General features: G+C 51.6%; 1 protein-coding gene across 1 annotated transcript; it reads right to left on the bottom strand.

Moving 5' to 3' along the window:
• Window positions 1-11,106: 11,106 nt before the first annotated feature.
• Window positions 11,107-13,906, bottom strand: LOC107054481 (protocadherin gamma-A2-like). The gene is made up of 2 exons (XM_046900428.1): window positions 11,426-13,906; window positions 11,107-11,127 (listed from the first exon to the last, which is right to left on the bottom strand). The coding sequence occupies exons 1-2, from the start codon at window positions 13,904-13,906 to the stop codon at window positions 11,107-11,109; spliced, it is 2,502 nt and encodes an 833-aa protein (XP_046756384.1).
• Between the last annotated feature and the right edge of the window lie 5,310 nt (window positions 13,907-19,216).

Below are 19,216 nucleotides of genomic sequence, written 5' to 3'. Positions count from 1 at the left end.
TCCCCGGAGTCCCGGTCCCGCACTTTCAGCAGCGCCACGACCGTGCCGGGCGGCGCATCCTCGGGCACCCGGCTCGACAGCGACAGCATCGTTATTTCGGGCGCGTTGTCGTTCTCGTCAATTATGTCGATTTGCACCTCGCAGTGCCCCGTCAGCCCGCCGCCGTCCCGCCCCTCCAGACTGAAGCTGTACTTGCTCCTCTCCTCGAAGTCCAGAGGCCCGGCAGTTCTCACCTCACCGCTCTCGGCATCGATGCTGAACAAGGAGCGGACGCTTTCTGGGACGTTGCCGAAGAAGTAGGAGACCCGCCCATTGGAGCCCGCGTCTGCATCTGCAGCTCGCACCTGCAGCACCAACGACCCCACAGGCAGATTCTCCCGCATTTGCACGTCATATGCGTTTTTGTTGAACACGGGCGCGTTGTCGTTGGCGTCGCTCACGTTCACGCGGATCTGCACGCTTCCGGACTTCGCGGAGTCGCCTCCATCAGTCGCTGTTAATACCATCTGAAAGGAGCTCTGTTTCTCGCGGTCTAGAGCTCGCTCCAGCACTAATTCCGGCTGCTGCTTTCCTCCCTTGCTCACCTTCATCGCCAGAGAGAAGGATGAGTCTTCAGTGAGCTGGTAAGTAAGCAGAGAATTGCTTCCCACGTCCGGGTCTTGGGCCACTTCCAGCGGAAAGCGAGCTCCGGGGATGGTCCACTCCCCGATCTCGAGATCCAGAACTGCCTTGCTAAACGCCGGGGAATTGTCATTGATGTCGTGGATGGCCACTTCGACATGGAAGACGTTCAGCGGGTTCTGCACCACCGCCTCGAAGCTGACGGCACAGGACTCCGACTCTCCGCATAGCTCCTCCCGGTCCAGCCTCTCGCTCACGTACAGGTTCCCGTTCTCCCCGCTCACGGCGAAGTAGAGCTTTTCCGAGCTGAGCCGCAGCTGACGCGCCGGCAGCTCGGCCAGGCTCAGCCCCAGGTCCCGCGCCAGCGGCCCCACCAGCGAACCCCTGGCCAGCTCTTCGGGAATAGCGTAGCGGAGCCGCTCCGGCGCCGCCTGGCAGCAGCAGCAGCAGCACAGCAGCAAAGCGGGCAGCAGCCCCTCCGCCTCTCTCCAGCGGCTTCGCCGCCGCCCGCCCGCCATTGAAAGCAGCGCTGGCCGCTCTCCTTCCTCCTCCCGCAGCTCTTCCAACCGGGCGCCTTCCGTCCCGATCTGCGATGAGGCCGGAACGCAGCGATCTGGGCTCCGGCTCGGCCGCCGCCGCTCCCCGCTTCTCTGCTGCCCGCTGTGAGCGGCGCCGTGTGAGAGCGGAGCCGGCGGGGACGGGAAGCGGCGGCGGCGGCGGCCAACAGCGGCACCCGGAGGCTCCGCGGTGCCACCGCAGCCCGCAGCTGCCCGAGTTCCAGAAGCAGCGGCGCAGAGCAGCGTTCCGGCGCTTCTCGCTCTGCTCGGATTTAGTGGTGCCAGGAAGATCTGGGAGGTGTCCATAAGAGAGAAAGTGGAGGAAGGCCTGTCAGAGCAAAGTGTTTCTCGCTCGGCCACGTGGGATTCCTAACATAAAGTAAGGAAAGCTCCGGCTGATCCCGCGGGACACAATACAGCACTTGAACATGTTGGCAACACACACTGGATTTCCCACAATTTTCTCGTAAGTGTTTATGTCCCATAGCACCCGGAAGTCGCTAAAACCTTTAGCTGTATGTTATTGCAACGTGTATATATGTTCAGTGTCACTGCTCAAAAACTCATGCTCAGATTATGCCAACAGAGAACATCACAAACAGATGCTTCGTGAAATGGGCACCTTGTCACACTGCAGCAAATCAGACATTACCCAGCCAAACGCACTGCCGATTCACTCCTCAGCAGTTTCAGCATTACCCTTTCTCTTCAGCGCTACCTGTGCATTTCTTGGTTGGCCAAAGGATAACTGATGATCTTTCATTCCGCATTAAAGACAAGAAGATTTTTTTTTTCCAGTGTCACTTTAAGAAACAACATTTACAGAAACCTTTGTCTTTGTAACTGTAAATATTGGGGTAGGTGTAGGACCTTCAGCCCCAGAGAAACAACTGGCATAGATATGACTAGGAAAATTATCAGACCCGCTGAGGTGCAGGTCGTGACAACAAGCAAGTCTGGGAAATGAAACCTATAGCAACACAGGACTATGGTAGAATAACATTATTTAGGATAAACTTATTTATTAAGAAGGAAATGGAGTTGCATGGTACCACCACCATGTTGCTAATGGATTAACTAAGAAAAATCAGAAAACACTATCTGCTCTTCTATACTCACACAGTCCCTATGACTCTACCAACCCTCACAACCTGTAGGATTGAGTTTGACATTCCTGTTTAGAAGAAAATGTGTTATAAAGGAATGATGCATCATGATCACACCAGAATCAAGGGCATCTATCTTTTTGCCCAACACCTTTCTGTGGAGGAGCATAAAGACCTGAAAAGCACGGGAGTTATGCAAGGCCAAAGGGAAAGCAGAGTGCTCTTACAGTAAAGACTGAATATGTGCATTGGGAGAATCTCATTTCCCCTTTAAGCATGTACTGTACCCTGCATAGATGTGTCTTCAGTTACTCCCAGAGTAACTTCACACCTCCTGCCTTCCATGACAGCCATTGTACTCACCAAAAAAGAGCCTGGAAATGTCATTTTCAATGAAGAACAATCTCTATGCCATAAGGTTATAGGGAGATATGGATGAAGAAATGAGATTTTACACAGGAATTATAAGCCATTCCACCCATGCATTGTCAATGCACACATACAATTTTGTTCAGTGATTTTATTATCAAATGACACGTTGTATTTCAGCACAGAGAAGCCAGGATCATAGCATAACAAAATGGCACTGCCCTTGGAATTAAGGCACCTCTCACAACTTCAGCTCATTTCTTTCATGCTCATGATTTGCAACATCTCAGCAAACGATCAGCTGAATTTATCATTTGCAAATACCATGCACCAAAACCACACCATCATCGTATGCCAAGAATGGAAGTACATTCCCCCACAATTTATGAGAGCATAGTAATGCTATAAGGAAAATGAGATAAAGGAGACATCCTCCACTGCAGACACTGGATTATTGTAAATATGTTTGGAATGGGATTCCCACTCCTTTAAGCTCCTGCACTGCTCCACACATGCACTCCTTTTCTACTAAGGTAATGTTTGTATCTGATACTCCGAAATGAAAATGGAATACAACACAAAATAACCCTCACAATTCTGGAATTCCACACCAGCTCTTACTCTGTGGGGATACACAGAGTGGCTGAGGTGAGCAGGATATGTGAATACAACACGATGTTCAATAAAGCTATGCTGCTACTTAGAACTCAACATACACCTGTATGGTGAAAGATCAGGAAAAGAAACCATCAGACAATCTGCACAAGCAAATATTAAGGGGAAAAGTGGGGCAGAGAAATGACCATGAAGGCCTTGTGGTCTTCTCTGCAGGTTCCAAAATTTATTCCCAGAGCACCTGGAACTCACTGAGGTCATAAGCTGAAAGCAAGACCCCAAACCTTTCTTCTGGACCATGTATTAAGAGATATCATTTTAAGAAGATTTTGGCAGCTATCTTTTATTTTTTATTTTTTTAAATGATCTTTACTGTTCATCTCCAATGAATATAGAACTGTAAATGTAAATACCTTAATATGGGACACTTTCTTGTGCTAAGTCTTCTGATAAATCATGAGAGATTCTGTTTTAGCTTCTGTTTCACTTTTATCACACATCAAATTCTAACCTCAGGTGGTAGAGATGTTGTCAATAGACACAAAGGTTCACTGCAATACAACCCTGGTGTTTTCAAATGTCAAAGTCCTGTCACGAATGGAAATCATGGAGCACGGTGGCCCTTGGAACAATGGCCTGAGAACAGACTAAGAGCTATGAAGAAAAATCATAATGTTATAACTAGGTAAGAGTATATTTGTGAGAATTCACATGAGAATTATAAGATGCATCAACGCTCTATCTAGCTATTGTAGAACAGTTCTATAGTCAGAAAATTATGGCTACCATTCAAGCCAGTGAAATGATAAGGATGAAAGGATGCATTGATACATCAGGCTTTGGCACTAACTATAAAATCAAAGTTGCCCAAACAATATCATTGCTGGCACACCCATTTTCCACATGGAAAATGAGACACTCACCACGCTTGGTCTGCATGCAGAGCCTTTAGTTGCTCCACGGGCAATATGCAACTTTAAGCAACTCATCACCTACCAGCAAGAGCATGTCATTCAGTGACATTTTAAGGAAACATTAGTTAATCAAAGGCTTTTTCCTCCTGGTAGTAAACATTGAAACTACGTATGGAAACAGCTCCCCCAGTTCCACAGTTATTAACAGATGTTCCAAATTAGGCTTCTCACACTGAGGTCTAGTTTATGCCTTGACAACAAAAAAGGCAAAAACCTTCAATCTACAGAAGTGAGGGACATCACTGTCACTCTTCAGATCTCATTCTTCAACCTCACCAAATACTATGCAAGATGAAATTCAAGTGATGAACACATTGGAGCTGTTGTACCTTGAAGCAAGGCCTGTACCATTCTTGAGACACCAAAGTTCAAAGATTCCTCTTTCTTCCACAAGCTTTTCACACATACAATAACAAAGAACCACACCACAGAATACCAACACTACTTTTAAGGTTGTCTTCAGTATTTCTTGATAGCAAATGGCATCAAAGCACCAGTAGCCCATTTCCCCTCCATGCACGCAAAGGCCATCTCACAAGTGGAAACCTGGACATTCCTTCCCTTATAAATCAATATGTAGAAAGACTTTGAAGAGCTTAAATGAAAAAGAAAAAAATATATGTGGGAACATTAATGTTCTGTTTCAGGGCAATGTCACTCTATACATCAAGTACGTGCTATCAGGAAGATATCTGAACCGGAAAACAATACAAAGCATAAGATGGCAGTCAAGTGGGATAACAGAATCATAGAATGGCCTGGGTTGAAAAGGACCACAATGATCATCGAGTTTCAACCCCCCTGCTATGTGCAGGGTCGCCAACCACTAGACCAGGCTGCCCAGAACCACATCCAGCCTAGATCACTGTGGGAAGCACACAGAAATAAAGGAAGTATAAGTTAAAGCCCATTCTTACAGGGATCTTTCTGAAATTAGGGGTTCTGACAACATGTACGATATTCCTAGATCCTCATTTTCAACCCATTCACAGGCGCACATATTTATAGTGGAACCCACATCCCCAAGAAACAATCTTCTAATAAACTCGACTGTAAAGGCGGGGGGGAGGAGGTGTGTATTCTGAAAATGAACAAAAATCCCAATGAATGAAGTCAATCAAAAGGGCTCATTACACGTTAGGGGATTCACATTCACTACAATCCTACTTTTTTACACAGCAGAGTATCCACCTACATGTGTGATTTCCGAACGGGCAGGAGGTACCTAAAAGTGCTGCCTGATGTTATGAAGGAACACTGCAGGAGGTTTCTACTCACTCAGTCAAAAACCACCACAGTCCACTCAAAGCAGACAGGAGACGATCAAGGGCCCATTACCGACAGTGTTAGTTAAGAAAGACTCAGAGATAAGGGTTTCACGGGCTTACTGACCTGCGGTGCGCGGAGGTCGTCGGGAGGCTCTTCCGAGCCGGCGCTGCCGCTCGGGCTCCGCTTCCCGCAGGGTTCCCCGCTGAGCGGCTCCTCGGCGGGCACGCTGGGCAGCAAGGCGGGCGGCAGCAACCAGGCGCCCTCGGCCACGGCGCGGCCCGGCGCCACGCACAGGTTGTAGGAGTAGGGCAAGGTGCCCTCGCAGAAGTCGGCCGGCACGGCGGGGCCCGACGCCGAGAAGCGCCGCGCGCCCAGGCAGCGCAGGACGGCGGGCGGCCCGGCCCGGCGCAGGCGCGCCAGCAACGTCAGAGCCGCGCTCAGCAGGAAGGCGGCCGAGAGCAGCGCCAGCGCCAGCACCAGCGAGAAGCGCAGCTCCGCCGGCGGGTCGGCGGCCGCCGGGCCCTCGCTCAGCTCCGGCAGCGCGTCCCGCACGCTCTCGGCCAGCACCACGTGCAGCGTGGCCGTGGCCGACAGCGCCGGCTGCCCGTGGTCCTTCACCACGGCCACCAGCCGCTGCTTCGCCGCGTCCCGCTCCGACACGGCCCGCGCCGTGCGCACCTCGCCGCTGCGCGCCTCCACGCGGAACAGCGCCGGCTCCGGCGCCTGCAGCAGCTCGTACGACAGCCACGCGTTGCGCCCCGCGTCCGCGTCCACCGCCACCACCTTGGCCACCAGGTAGCCGGCCTCGGCCGAGCGCGGCACCACCTCGAACGGCCCCGCGCCCGCGCCGCCGCCCTCCGCCCCGCCCGCCGCCGGCCACAGCACCCGCGGCGCGTTGTCGTTGCGATCCAGCACGAAGACGCGCACCGTCGCCGTGGCGCTGCGCGCGGGCGTCCCGCCGTCCCGCGCCCGCACCTCCACGGCGAACTCGCGGCACCGCTCGTAGTCGAACGAGCGCTGCGCGTACAGCTCGCCCGTCTCCGCCCGCACCGACACGAACGCCGCGTCCGCGCCGCCGCCCGCCAGCGCGTAGCTCACGCGCCCGTTGGCGCCCGCGTCCGCGTCCCGCGCGCTCACGCGCAGGACCGGCTCTCCCGCCTCGTTGTTCTCGGGCACGTAGGCGCTGTAGGCGGCCTCCTCGAACACCGGCGCGTTGTCGTTCACGTCCGACACCTCCAGCACCAGATCCGCGCGGCTCGACAGCGCCGGGCTGCCCCGGTCCGTTGCGGTGATTGTGATGTTGTAAGCAGAGATTTCCTCTCTGTCCAGGCTATTTTCAATTACAAGTTTGTAGGTACTCTCTGATGACGCTTCTAGTTTGAAAGGCAAGTCACCGTTAAGTTTACAGGTCACCTCTCCATTTACTCCGGAGTCCCTGTCACGAACGTTGATCACAGCCACGACTGTGCTCGGGACTGAATCCTCGGGTACTGGGTTCACGATAGGAAGGAGGGTAAGGCTTGGAGCATTGTCGTTCACATCTATAACGCCTATGTGCACTTTGGTGTGTGCGCTCAGCCCACCTCCATCCTTGCCTTCAACAGTTACTTCATAATATTTCACATCTTCGTAATCTAGGGGACCGGTAATCTTCACATCACCTGTTTTGGGGTCCAGACTGAAGAGCTGGCGAGCACTGCTTGCGATGTCACTGAAAGAATAGGTGATTTCTGCATTTGTACCCTCATCGCCATCAGTGGCTTTCACCTGAAAAGCTAAGGAGCCTTCTGGAAGGTTTTCTGGCACTCGAACCATGTAGATCTCTTTGGCGAACACTGGTGCGTTATCATTTGCATCTGTCACATCAATCTTTATCTGGGCGGTTCCAGATCGGACTGGATCCCCACCGTCCACTGCCGTCAGTATCAAATTATGGCTTTTCTGTTTTTCACGATCTAAGCTTTTCTCCAATAGCAATTCCGCATGTTTCCTCCCATCGGAACTCTCCTTCACTACAAGGGAGAAGAGCGGATTGGGGGTAAGTTGGTAGTTCTGTAACGAGTTCACCCCAATGTCGGGGTCTCTGCCACTGCCCAGAGGGAACCTCGTCCCGGGAGGAGTGGACTCGATTATTTCTATAGCAACAACTTCTTTGTCAAAGCGCGGCGCATTGTCATTGATATCCTGGATAGTAATGCTCACGTGATATATATTGAAAGGGTTTTCCACGACAGTTTCCAAACCGAAGACACAAGGCGTCACGTCCCCGCAGATGCCCTCCCGATCTATCCTTTCGTTTACATGCAGGTTTCCACTCTTTTCTTCAAGAATGAAGTATCGCTTTTCATCACCAGAGACAATCCGCAGCTGACGCGCCGGTAGCTCGGCCGGGCTCAGCCCCAGGTCCCGCGCCAGCGGCCCCACCAGCGAACTCCTGGACAGCTCTTCAGGAATAACATAGCGGAGCCGCTCCAGCGCCGCCCGGCAGCACAGCGGCAGCAGCACGGCCAGCAGCGCGACCCGCACGGCGGCTTCTCGGCCCCGCGCTGCCGCTCGGACCTCCATTCTCCGCAGTCCTGAAGCGTATTCTGCAGACGACCAGGCTTACCGAGCGGCTGAATCGACACCGGAGAAAAACAATTTAATCTTTACTGCCGGTCGGAACGCTGGCTGGAGCCGAGCAGGATCGTTTCTGCTCTTCTCTTCCCGGATCGGAGCGGCACTGCGCGGGCGCCACAGCCGGCGGACTCTCTTCCCCGCATTGGCCAACAGTGACACCCTGAGTCCGTGCTGAGAACTGCAGCCCGGAGCTCCTAGGTGCGCTTCTTTAGAGCTCAGAGAAGCACAGAATGGCCCGGGTTGGAAGGGACCTCAAGGATCATGAATCTCTAACCCCCCACCAAACCCCTCCCCCCCCCACAGGCAGGGCGACCCACCTCCACATTTAATACTAGACCAGATTGCCCAGCGTCCTATCCAACCTGGCCTTGAACACCTTCAGGGATGGGGCATCCACAACTTCTCTAGGCAGCCTGTTCTATCACCTCACCACTCTCACATTAAATAACTTCCCCCTGACATCCAACCTAAATCTTCCCTCCTTCAACTTAATAGCATTTCACCTTGTCCTGCTGTTATCTACCCTTTCAAAGAGTTGACTCCCCTCCTGTTTTAGGCTTCACTCCAAGGCTGATTGGTAACCACCACTGTTGCCAGGAGAGGAAGACAGAAAATTTGTAAATGTCCTGAAGATATCAGCCTGTGTCTCTCAGGTACTGTGCTGGTACTGGTATCAACATCTTTGTTGGTGGCATAGACAGTGGGACTGAATGCTCACGGACAACACCAAGATGTATGGTGCAGTCAGCACACTGAAGAAAAGAGCTGCCATCCAAGAGGGACCTGAATAGCCTCAGGAGGTGGGCCCATGAGAACCTTAAGAAGTTCAATATGGCTAAATGTAAGGTCCTGCACCTGAGTCAGGTCAATCACAAACATAAATACAGGCTGGGGAAGGATTGGATTGAGAGTAGGCCTGTGGCAAGGATTTGGGAGTGCTGGAGGATAAAAAAACTAAATATAACTGTTAATGAGTGCTTGCAGCCCAGAAAGCCAATCATACCTGGAGCTGCATCAAAAGAAGTTTAGCTATCAGGTCGAGGGGAAGTGATTCTCTCCCTCTACTCTGCTCTTGTAAGACTTCACCTGAAATACCATGTTCAACCCTGGGGGTCACAAAAAGACATGGAGCTGCTAAAGAACGTCCAAAGGAATGTTAAAAGGATGATCAGAGAGCTGGTGCACTTATCCTATAAAGAGCTGCAGGGAGTTGAATTTCTTTAGCCTAGAAAAGAGAAAGCTCTAGGGAGAACTTACAGCAGCCTTCTAGTACTTGAAGGGGGCCTACAGGAAAACTGAGGAGGGACTCCATAAGGGAATGCAGTGATAGGGCAAAGGAGTAAGTTATAAACTAAAAGAGAGTAGGTTTAGATTAGATATTAGGAAGAAAGTATTTACAATGAGGGCAGTAAGACACTGGAATAGGTTGTCCAGAGATACTGTAGATGGCCCATCCCTGAAAGCATTCAGACCAGGTTGGATGGGGCTTTGAGCAACCATCTAGCTGGTGGCAGTCCTGCCTGTGGCAACAGATTGGAACTAGATGGTCTTTAAGATCGTCTCCTACCCAAAATGTTTTATGCCATGATTTCATAATATGATTCTATCTGACCAAGTAGGTTTGACTCTCTTACCCTTGAAAGACTTCTGCTGCACAAGCCCTCTCCCAGTGCTCATAAAAAAAAAAAAAACAAAAAAAACAAAAAAAAAACCAGGATCTTACCCCAGTCCTGCAGTGATCTTACTGCCCTGTAGACTCATGGTGCTGGAGTGTTCCCACTGCTTCCCTATCACTGCCATAAGAAAAATGGCAAGATAGGCAGAAGGCAAAAAACCTGCACGTAAATTGCAATTTTGTTTTCGATGGTTGGAAGAGCACAAGCTAAAAGTCAACTTTCCCACTTACAAGAGTATCACTGATGGCCAAGTAAAGCTAGGAATCGCAGTCACTGAGAAAACAACTGCAGTCAAACCAGACCTATCGGATCCCATCTCTTTCAGCATTTGAAAGGCAGCAGCATAGTATCAGTGCTGTACAACCCAGCCCCCAATCACTTTTTATCTGTGTGTCTATGTGTATGGGAACTGTTGAACCACGGACTAAACCTCTGATGGACCACCTGAGGCGAGCGCTGAGTCAGCTGCAGGGGCACAGGTGAATGCAATTTCACCTGAGTGACTGTAAGGGGTGGAGCCAGGCTGCACCCCCTCCTAGACCCCATTTAAGGGCTGACTCCCAAGGAGGAAGGATTTTTATCTGGAGATCACTCCTCTTGGAGCCCTCCTGTGAGCCCAGGATATGGGTAAGCTCTTTATTTTATTACTCCTTTGTAACACGATAATCTCTCTAGTCTAATACCTGTATACCTGTTTGCCATATGTTATGATAAACCATGTCCACATCTCTTGACTAAGCTGAGTGTTACTACAGCAAATCCTAAAATTCAAAAATGGTTTCTGGCAAATGTCATCTGGTTACTGTTGCTTGAACAAGCCATGGGAAAACAGAGAGATGCCACATTCATGAAAGATAATGATATCTCTCCTGAGGGTTAAACCCTATCTTTCTTACATCAAAGAAATAAAGACCTGACAGAAAGCTGAATCAACACAGACACTTAAGCAGAAGACATGGAAGGAGTAGAAAAGTCTCCATAGTACCTTAACTGGATGGAGTAGTTCCTTCATGCATACCAATTCTGTTTTTCTCTAGATACCATGATGAAGAGATCCTCCCCTTCTTATTGATGGAAAAAATACGTTTTACTACTACCTCTGACCAGTCATCTGGTGGTAGATAAATTAAATCCCTCCAAGCTGCACTTAGGCACACATCATAATAACAAATAAATAATCATTCTCAATGAAGAACTATTTTGAATTCAGAGAGTTTTGGGAAATAAAAGATAGCAGACACGGACATCTGTATTTCAGGCCCTGGACAAAGTGTGTCTTAGACAAAGACAAAATGATTGCTCAGAGCAGCCGGTACAGAAGCTGTCATTTAAAACATGCAGAAGATATTCATTATGCAGCATTTTCTATTTACTACATTCCAACATCTCATGTCCAAGACCTTGCACTGAGCACTTTGCAGCGGCCCTAGTACATGGAGAAACGAGGTAACAAGGTGCAAAATATCTGATATCAAGACGCACTAACTGAATACTAAAGAAAGGTCAATACAAAATGAAATTCAAAAATGCGTAACGCAATAAAACACATAAAGAAAACGATCATTAACAGGTCAGAACACCATCAAAGACATAAAAGAAGGTTAAAATAAAGAACGTACCTCAGTGGAACTGTGGTCTCTATTCACCACCATGTCATCACCCATCGGGACGAGAGCATCTGAAACATCTGACGGCGGCCGGGCCGGGAGCGTGTCGCAGCAGCTGCCGCCCGCGCAGCGCAGCTGGCTCTTGCGCGAGTCGGCGGTGAGCGACACGTCGTGCGAGTAGGAGCGCAGGAAGGCGCGGACGCCGTCGATGCCCACGAAGTGCGAGGCCGGGACGCCGCGCAAGGCGGCGCCGGCCGAAGGCGGCGGCAGCAGCCGCGAGCGGCGCCAGCGGCGCAGGCGCAGCGCCAGCAGCAGCAGCAGGAAGGCGAGGAAGAGGCAGGACACGGCCGCCACGGCCAGCACCAGCCAGCGCGTCAGGCTGCCGGCGGGCTCGGCCGGCGCCGCCGCGCTGCCCAGCTCCGACAGCAGCTCGGCCACGCTCTCGGCCAGCACCACCGTCAGCGTGGCCGTGGCCGACAGCGCCGGCCGCCCGCGGTCCTTCACCACCACCACCAGGCTGTGCCGGGCCGCGTCGCGGGCCAGCGGCGAGCGCGCCGTGCGCACCTCGCCGCTGTGCAGCCCCACGCGGAACAGCCCCGGCTCCGTCGCCTTGGCCAGCTCGTACGACAGCCACGCGTTCTGCCCCGCGTCCGCGTCCACCGCCACCACCTTGGCCACCAGCGCGCCGGGCTCCGCCGAGCGCGGCGCCAGCTCCACGCCCGCCCAGCTCCACGCGCCCGACGCCGAGCCCCACGCACCGACGCCCGAGCCCGATCCCGGCCCCGGACCCGGCCCCGGCGCCGCCGGCGGGTACAGCACCTGCGGCGCGTTGTCGTTCTCGTCCGCGATCAGCAGCCGCACCGACACGTTGCTGCTGAGCGGCGGCGCGCCGCCGTCCTCCGCCCGCACCCACAGCTCCACCTCGCGCACCTCCTCGTAGTCGAACGAGCGCAGCGCGTACAGCGCGCCCGTCTCCGCCTGCACCGACACGTAGGACGACAGCGGCGCGCCCCGCAGCCGCCCCTCCCGCAGCCGGTAGCGCACGCGCGCGTTCTGCCCCCAGTCCGCGTCCCACGCGCGCACCGTCAGCACCAGCGCGCCCTCGGCGTTGTTCTCGGGCAGCCGCGCGCTGTAGCGCGCCTCCGCGAACACCGGCGCGTTGTCGTTCACGTCCAGCACCCGCAGCGCCAGCACCGCGCCGCTCCGCAGCGCCGGCGACCCGCCGTCCGCCGCCCGCACCGTCACGTTGTACTCCGACGCCCGCTCGCGGTCCAGCTCCCGCGCCGTCACCACGCTGTAGTAGTCGTCCAGCGCCCGCTCCAGCCGGAACGGGACGCCCTCGCCCAGGCTGCACCGCACCTCCCCGTTGGCGCCCGAGTCGCGGTCCTGCACGTGCAGCAGCGCCACCACCGTCCCCGGCGCCGCGTCCTCCGAGATCTCGCTCAGCGCCGACCGCACCGAAATCTCGGGCGCGTTGTCGTTCACGTCCGTCACCGAGATCGACACCTTCGCTGTGTCGAAAAGGCCACCGCCATCTCGTGCCTGTAATTCCAATTCGTAAGAATTCCATTCCTCAAAGTCCAGGTTCCTCACAAGCCTGATCGCTCCCGTTTTCGACTCAAGATGGAATATCTTTGAAGCTTTCTGAGTAATTTTATTCAGAGAATATTTCACGTCTCCGTTGGTTCCGTCGTCGGGGTCGGTGGCGGTGACGGTGAGCAGCGTGGAGCCCACGGGCACGTCCTCGGGCACTCGCACCGTGTACACCGCCTGGCTGAACGCGGGCGCGTTGTCGTTGGCGTCCAGCACAGCCACGCGGATGCGCGCCGTGCCCGTCCGCGCCGGGTCGCCGCCGTCGCTCGCCCTCAGCAGCAGCTCGTGAAACGCCGCCTCCTCCCGGTCCAGCGCCTTGGCCAGCACCAGCTCGGGACGCTTCTCGCCGTCGGCTCCCGCCTGCACGGACAGCGAGAAGTGCTCGTCGCCGCTCAGCGCGTAGCTCTGCAGGGAATTCACACCCACGTCCGGGTCATGAGCTTCTGGTAGGGGAAATCGCGACCCCGGGGCCGTCACCTCACTCATTTTCAGTTCTATTTCTGCCTCTCGGAAGCTGGGTGCGTTGTCGTTAATGTCCGTGATTTCCACTTCGATTGCATAAACCTTCATCTCGCCCTCCACGATCAGCTCACAGCGCAGCACACATTGCTGTACAACGTCGCACAGCTGCTCCCTGTCTATCCTCTCGGCTGTCACCAAGTGGCCACTGCTCGCATGCAGAGCAAAATACTGCGCCCTGCCTGGGGACACCACTCGGGCGCCGAGCGCCGCCAGCTCCAGCGCCAGGTCCTTGGCCACGTCGCCCACGAACGAGCCCTTGGGCAGCTCCTCGGGCACCGAGTAACGCAGCTGCCCCCGCGCCGCCTCCCACGCCGCCACCAACACGCAGCACAGCAGCGCCCGCTGCCTCCGGCCATAGCGCCCTTCTCTCACCACCATTTCCCCACCTCCGTGCAGCCTCTGTCTCACCACTTTCCTTCCGAAGCAGTCCTGGGTACCACAGCCGCCCCGCCGTGCTCCGCCCAGAGCCGTACGTCCGGGATTCTGCCTCCGAGCTCCCTGCGTCCTCGGACCTGGAGCTGTGGATTCGCTTACCGGCTAGCCTCTTTTCTGTCGTTGGCTTCCGTTGCTTTGCCCAGCCTTCGCCAACAGCGACACTCGCAGCCGCGCACTGTAACTGCAGACTGTGCCTCGGCCAAGCGGCCCTAGCTCGCACTTACCTCCTTTCTTCTCCTGTTCAGCTGCTGCTAACGTCTCACAGAACAGGGCGCTTGCAATGCTGATGGATGTTTTTTGCAGATGCACTCTCAGAAGCCGGATTACCATACCCCGGTACACGAATGCATAAAAAGGACAGCAGGTGAAATGAGTGCGTTTGGGCAGAGAGGGCTGAGGTGTTGGGACCTGGCTTTCTCCTTCTACCTCTCCTTATCAAGTTCTGCCCACTGCATTGCTTCTTAAGCAGAAACTCCTAAGGGCTGCCAATTTCAGAGGGCAAAAACTGCCTTAAAACGCGTATTTCTGGGATGCCTCATGCACCCTGATATTCAGCTTAATAAGATTGAGAACCAACTGTTTTACAGCAGGCACTGAAGCTTATTGTGATGCCAGTGAGGAAGGCACTCATACTGTGAGCTGCCATCCACACTACCACTGAATAGAGTGGGAAAGATTGGAAGAAATTAGGGTAGATAACCTCATTTTACTGGAGATGTTGGGAACCCTGAGAATTGTAGTTTCCAGCAGGACTTTGACCACATGCAGCATGGCAAGCAGACCCCAGCTACGAGTATTTCTCTTTTTCACTTAAGCTATATTAGGATTCCCTCATTTGTTCCAGATTGCGACTATTTCCTCTTGTATTGACACTGGACATCACAGAACCATCTTCTTTACACCATTCTTCCTAGTGTTTATTTATATGATAGGATCCCCTGCAGTATGACCCTCTTTTACTGGGGAAGTAATGAACTGGACTCAATAAGGGTGAGCAGAGGGGAAGGGTTACTACCCTCAACCTGCTTGCAATGCTTTCTCTAATGCAACATAGGACATTGTTAACCTTTTTGTGGCAAGGACACACTACTGAATTATGTTCAACTTACTGTCCACTGGAAGATTCTTACTGCTTTTTCCAGCAAGCTGTTCTGGTGCACATTTGCCCCTACATCCAGGGCATTGCATTTCTCCTCGTTGAATTCTATGAGCGTCCTTCCCGTTTCTCCTGCTTGTCACTCTGGATGGCAGTGGTACCCTCTGCTGTACCCACTCCTCCCAGTTGTGTCATCTACAGGCTTGTAAAGGGTACACTCCACTCCATCATTCAACCCTTAATTAGGATTTTAAACAGAACTACAACAAGTATTGACTCTTGGGGTACACCCAAACCCACCTTCAACAAGACTTCGCACAACTCATCACCACCCTCCAGGCCCAGCTGTCCTGTCAGCTTTTATGCTTGGGGATCACTGCTCCCCTTATTTCCCCTTATGTACTGTGGACAACATCTCCAACCTGAGCAAATGTGCTTGCTCAATTTTACCCCAATCAAGGAACCAGATAAGAAAAAGCCTTCTAGCCTTTGGAAAACCCTGGTTCCTCTATAGATTTTTCACACAATGAGGGAATCCGTATTTGGAAGGGACTCATAAGGACCATTAATTTCAAGTTCTGGCTCCACACAGAACTGCCAACATTTCAAGCCGTATTTCTGAGTGCACTGTCCAAATGTTTATTGAACTGGGTCAGGCTTGGTGACATCACCACTGTCCTGAGGAGCCTGTTGCAGTGACCAACCACCCTCTGGTGAAGAACCTTTGCCTGATACCCAACTTGTTTGTCCCCTGACGCAGCTCCATGCCATTCTCTTGAGTCCTGTTTCTATCACCAGACAGAAGACATCAGTGCCTCCCCTTCCATTCCTCTTTGTGAGTAAACTGTAGGCTACCATGAGGTCTCCCATCAGTTTCATGGTATGCTAGTATGACAGTATCAAACTATCTCAGTAACTAAGTGTAGCAATTGGGCAGATAAATATGATGGGAGGGTCGGCATGACAGAAAGATGTCATAAGGGAAGGGAAAAAGATTGCTTACTGGTATCAGATTTCAGGTTTGCAGGGGAAAACTACAAGAGAAGGATCTCCAAAAAGAGATCTTTCCCTAGTTGCAGTCAGCCCTTGAATGAGGTGTAAGACAGGTGCAGCCAGGCTCCATCCTTCCAGTCACACAGTTGAATTGCCTTCACCTGTGCTCCCATAACTGACCCGGTCCTTTCCCCAGGTGCTCAATCAGTGGTTCAGGCTGTGACTCAGCAGTTCCCATACATCCAGTATCATAGAACTGAAGAATCACAGTCATAGAATGCTTTGGATTGGCAGGGACCTTAAAGCCCATCCAGTTCCAGTCTCCTTGCTGCGGGCAAGATTTCCACCCACTAGATCAGGCTGCTCAGGGTCATATCCAGCTTGAACTTGAATACCTCAAGGGATGGGGTATCCACAGCTATGGGCGGCTTGCACTAATGCTTCACTACCCTCAGGGTAAAAAAATTTCCTCCCGGCATCTATTCTATACTTCCTTTCTTTTGGCTTAAAACTGCCTTCCCCTCCTTGTCCTATCATTATCAGACCATGTAAGAAGTCCCTTTACTGCCTATTTATAAGCTCCTTTTAAATATTGGCAGACTGCAATGAAGTCTCCTCAGAGTCTTCTGTTCTCCAGATGAGCAAGCAAGCTGCTTCAACTTTTCTTCATAGAAGAGGTGCTCCAGTCCCTTCATCATCTTTGTAGCCTTGTCTGTACTAACTCCAATAGCTTCTCTGTTATGCTGAGGGCTGCAGACCTGCACACAGTATTCCAGATGGGGCCTCATCTGGACAGAATAAAGGGGGGCAATTACTTCCCTCACACTGCTGGCCATCCCTCTTTTGATACAGCCCAGGACACTGTTGGCCTTCTGGGCTTCAAGCACACACTGCTGGCTTGTGTCAAGCTTTTCATTCACTAGAACCCCCAAATGCATCTTCATGGGTCTGCTCTCAAGGAATTCTTCTCCCAGTCTGTACACATATCTGGGATTGCCTTGACCCTTACACTTGCATTTGTTGAACTTCATTCAACTCATATAGGCTCACTTCTCCAGCTTGTCCAGGTCCCTTTAGTTGGTACCCCTTCTTTCTGTCATACCAGTTACAATGCTCATCTTAGTGTTAATTGAAGGCTTGCTGGGGGTGCACTCATTCTCATTGTCTAGCTAGTTGATAAAGGTGCTGAAGAGCACTGGTCCCAAGATGAATCCCTGCCCAGGGACACCACTCATCACTGGCCTCCACCTGGACACAGACCACTGACCACAATCTTATGGCTGTGACCATCCAACTGATTCCTTATCCTCTGAATAGTCCACCCTTCTAATTCTTCTCTCTCCAACTTAGAGATAAGAATGTGGGATGGGAACATGTCAAAGGCCTTGCACAAGTCCAGGTAGATGATACCAGTTACTCTTCCTATGTCCACTGATGCTGTCACTTCACTGTAGAAGGCCACCAGATCGGTTAGGCAAGACCTGGCCTTGGTGAAGCCATGCTGGCTGTCTTCCATTACTTCCTTCTCTTACATGTACTTTAACCTAGCTTCCAGGAGGATCTGCATATCTTCATAGGCACAGAAATATGTCTCAGTATGCCGTAGTGCCTCAAGTATTCTTTTCTACCCTTTTTAAAAGTGGGAGTGATGCTTTCCTTTCTCCAGTCTCTGAGGAACTCGCTTGACAGTCGTGACTTTTCAAATATGATGAGTGGCTTAGCAAATACATCAGCCACTGGGGTGCATGTCACTGGACCCTATAGATTTGTTGTCATGTCCCATCCATGAAGGGAAGGAGAATTCACGAACTCCCTTATTAGATAAGATGAAACTACAGTCATGTTCCAAAGAAAATCTTCTCATTTATCAGAGAGGGTACACTTCTTTTGACCTTTCTCTTCTGATTGATATATGTACAGAATCTCATTGTCTTTCACATCTCTTGCCAAGTTTAGGTATACCTATTCCTTGGCTTTCCTGGTCCCATCTCTGCATATCTGTATGGCATCTCTATATTATTCCTAAGCCACACATCCCTGCTTCTGCTGCTTGTACATTTCCTTCTTTTCCATCAGTTCGACCAGCAGAACCAGCCATGCCCATTTCTTGCTCATGGGATGTCAGCTGCTCCTCATATGTCCAACTTGTCCATCTTCGTAATCCTCCTTTGGATTATCTCTAGTAGTTTTATGTCCTTAAATTGTATTGCCTGGAACTGCACACAGTGCTTGAGGTGAGACCACATCAGGCAGAGCAGAGCAGGACAATTGCTTCCCTCATGTGGTTGGCAGTGCTGGGTCTGATCCACCCCGGGGTATGGATGGCCCTTTTGACTGTCGTAGTATATTATGACTCAGATTCAACTTGTTGCCAGCCAGAATCCAAGCTCCCTTTCTTCAGGGCTGCTCTCCAACCTGTCATCTCTGATTCTGAACATATATCCATGACTGCTCTGTCCCATGTGCAGAATCAAACACTTGCTCTTGTTAAACTGCATGTGATTGGTGATTGCCCAACCCTCCAAATTGTCAAGATCTCTCTGCAAGATCTCTCTATTCTTGAAAGAAATAACATCTCTTCCCAATTCAGTATCACCCCAATCTTACTTAGTATACAGTCAAGGCCCCTGTCCAGGTCACTGATGAAAATATGAAAGAGAACTGAGCCTAAAATGGAGCCCTGTGGAACCCTGGTCATCAGCTTGATGGAAGTCCATTTACCACAACACTTTGAGTCTGACTGTGAACCAATTGCTCACCTATCATATTATGTTTTTGTCTAGCCATATGCTGGAAAAACTGTATGGAAGGATACAATAAGAAACAGTCTTGAAAGCTTTGCTGAAATCCCAAAAGATTACATTAGCTAGGTGGGAAACCTTTTCATAGGAGATTAAGCACACTAAATAGGACTTTCCCTTCATGAACCTATGTTGGCTGTGACCAATGACTGCACAAACTTTCAAGTGCTTTTCAGTAACTCCCAGAAAAATCTCCTCCATAATTTTGCTAGGTACCAAAGTGAGACTGGCAGGCCTACAATTATTGATGTCTTCAATTTTATCCTCTTTGCAAACAGTGGTGATGACTGCCAACATGCAGTCAACTGGAACCTCTCCTGATTCACAAGATATGTAAAAAATAGAGTTTTGTGATGACATCAG

Source organism: Gallus gallus, chromosome 13, assembly GCF_016699485.2.
Source record: "Gallus gallus isolate bGalGal1 chromosome 13, bGalGal1.mat.broiler.GRCg7b, whole genome shotgun sequence".
NCBI lineage: Eukaryota > Metazoa > Chordata > Aves > Galliformes > Phasianidae > Gallus > Gallus gallus.
The sequence above is the reverse complement of the archived record's forward strand: the minus strand, read 5'-3'. Positions and strand labels throughout refer to the sequence as shown.

What these genes read in the sequence shown, in the direction of transcription:
- LOC107054481 (XM_046900428.1), bottom strand. Translation starts at nt 13,906, where the DNA reads ATGGTGGTGAGAGAAGGGCGCTATGGCCGGAGGCAGCGGGCGCTGCTG. An exon ending in GAGACCACAGTTCCACTGAG is followed by an intron (nt 11,128 to 11,425) that starts GTACGTTCTTTA and finishes TTTAAATGACAG; the next exon opens with CTTCTGTACCGGCTGCTCTG.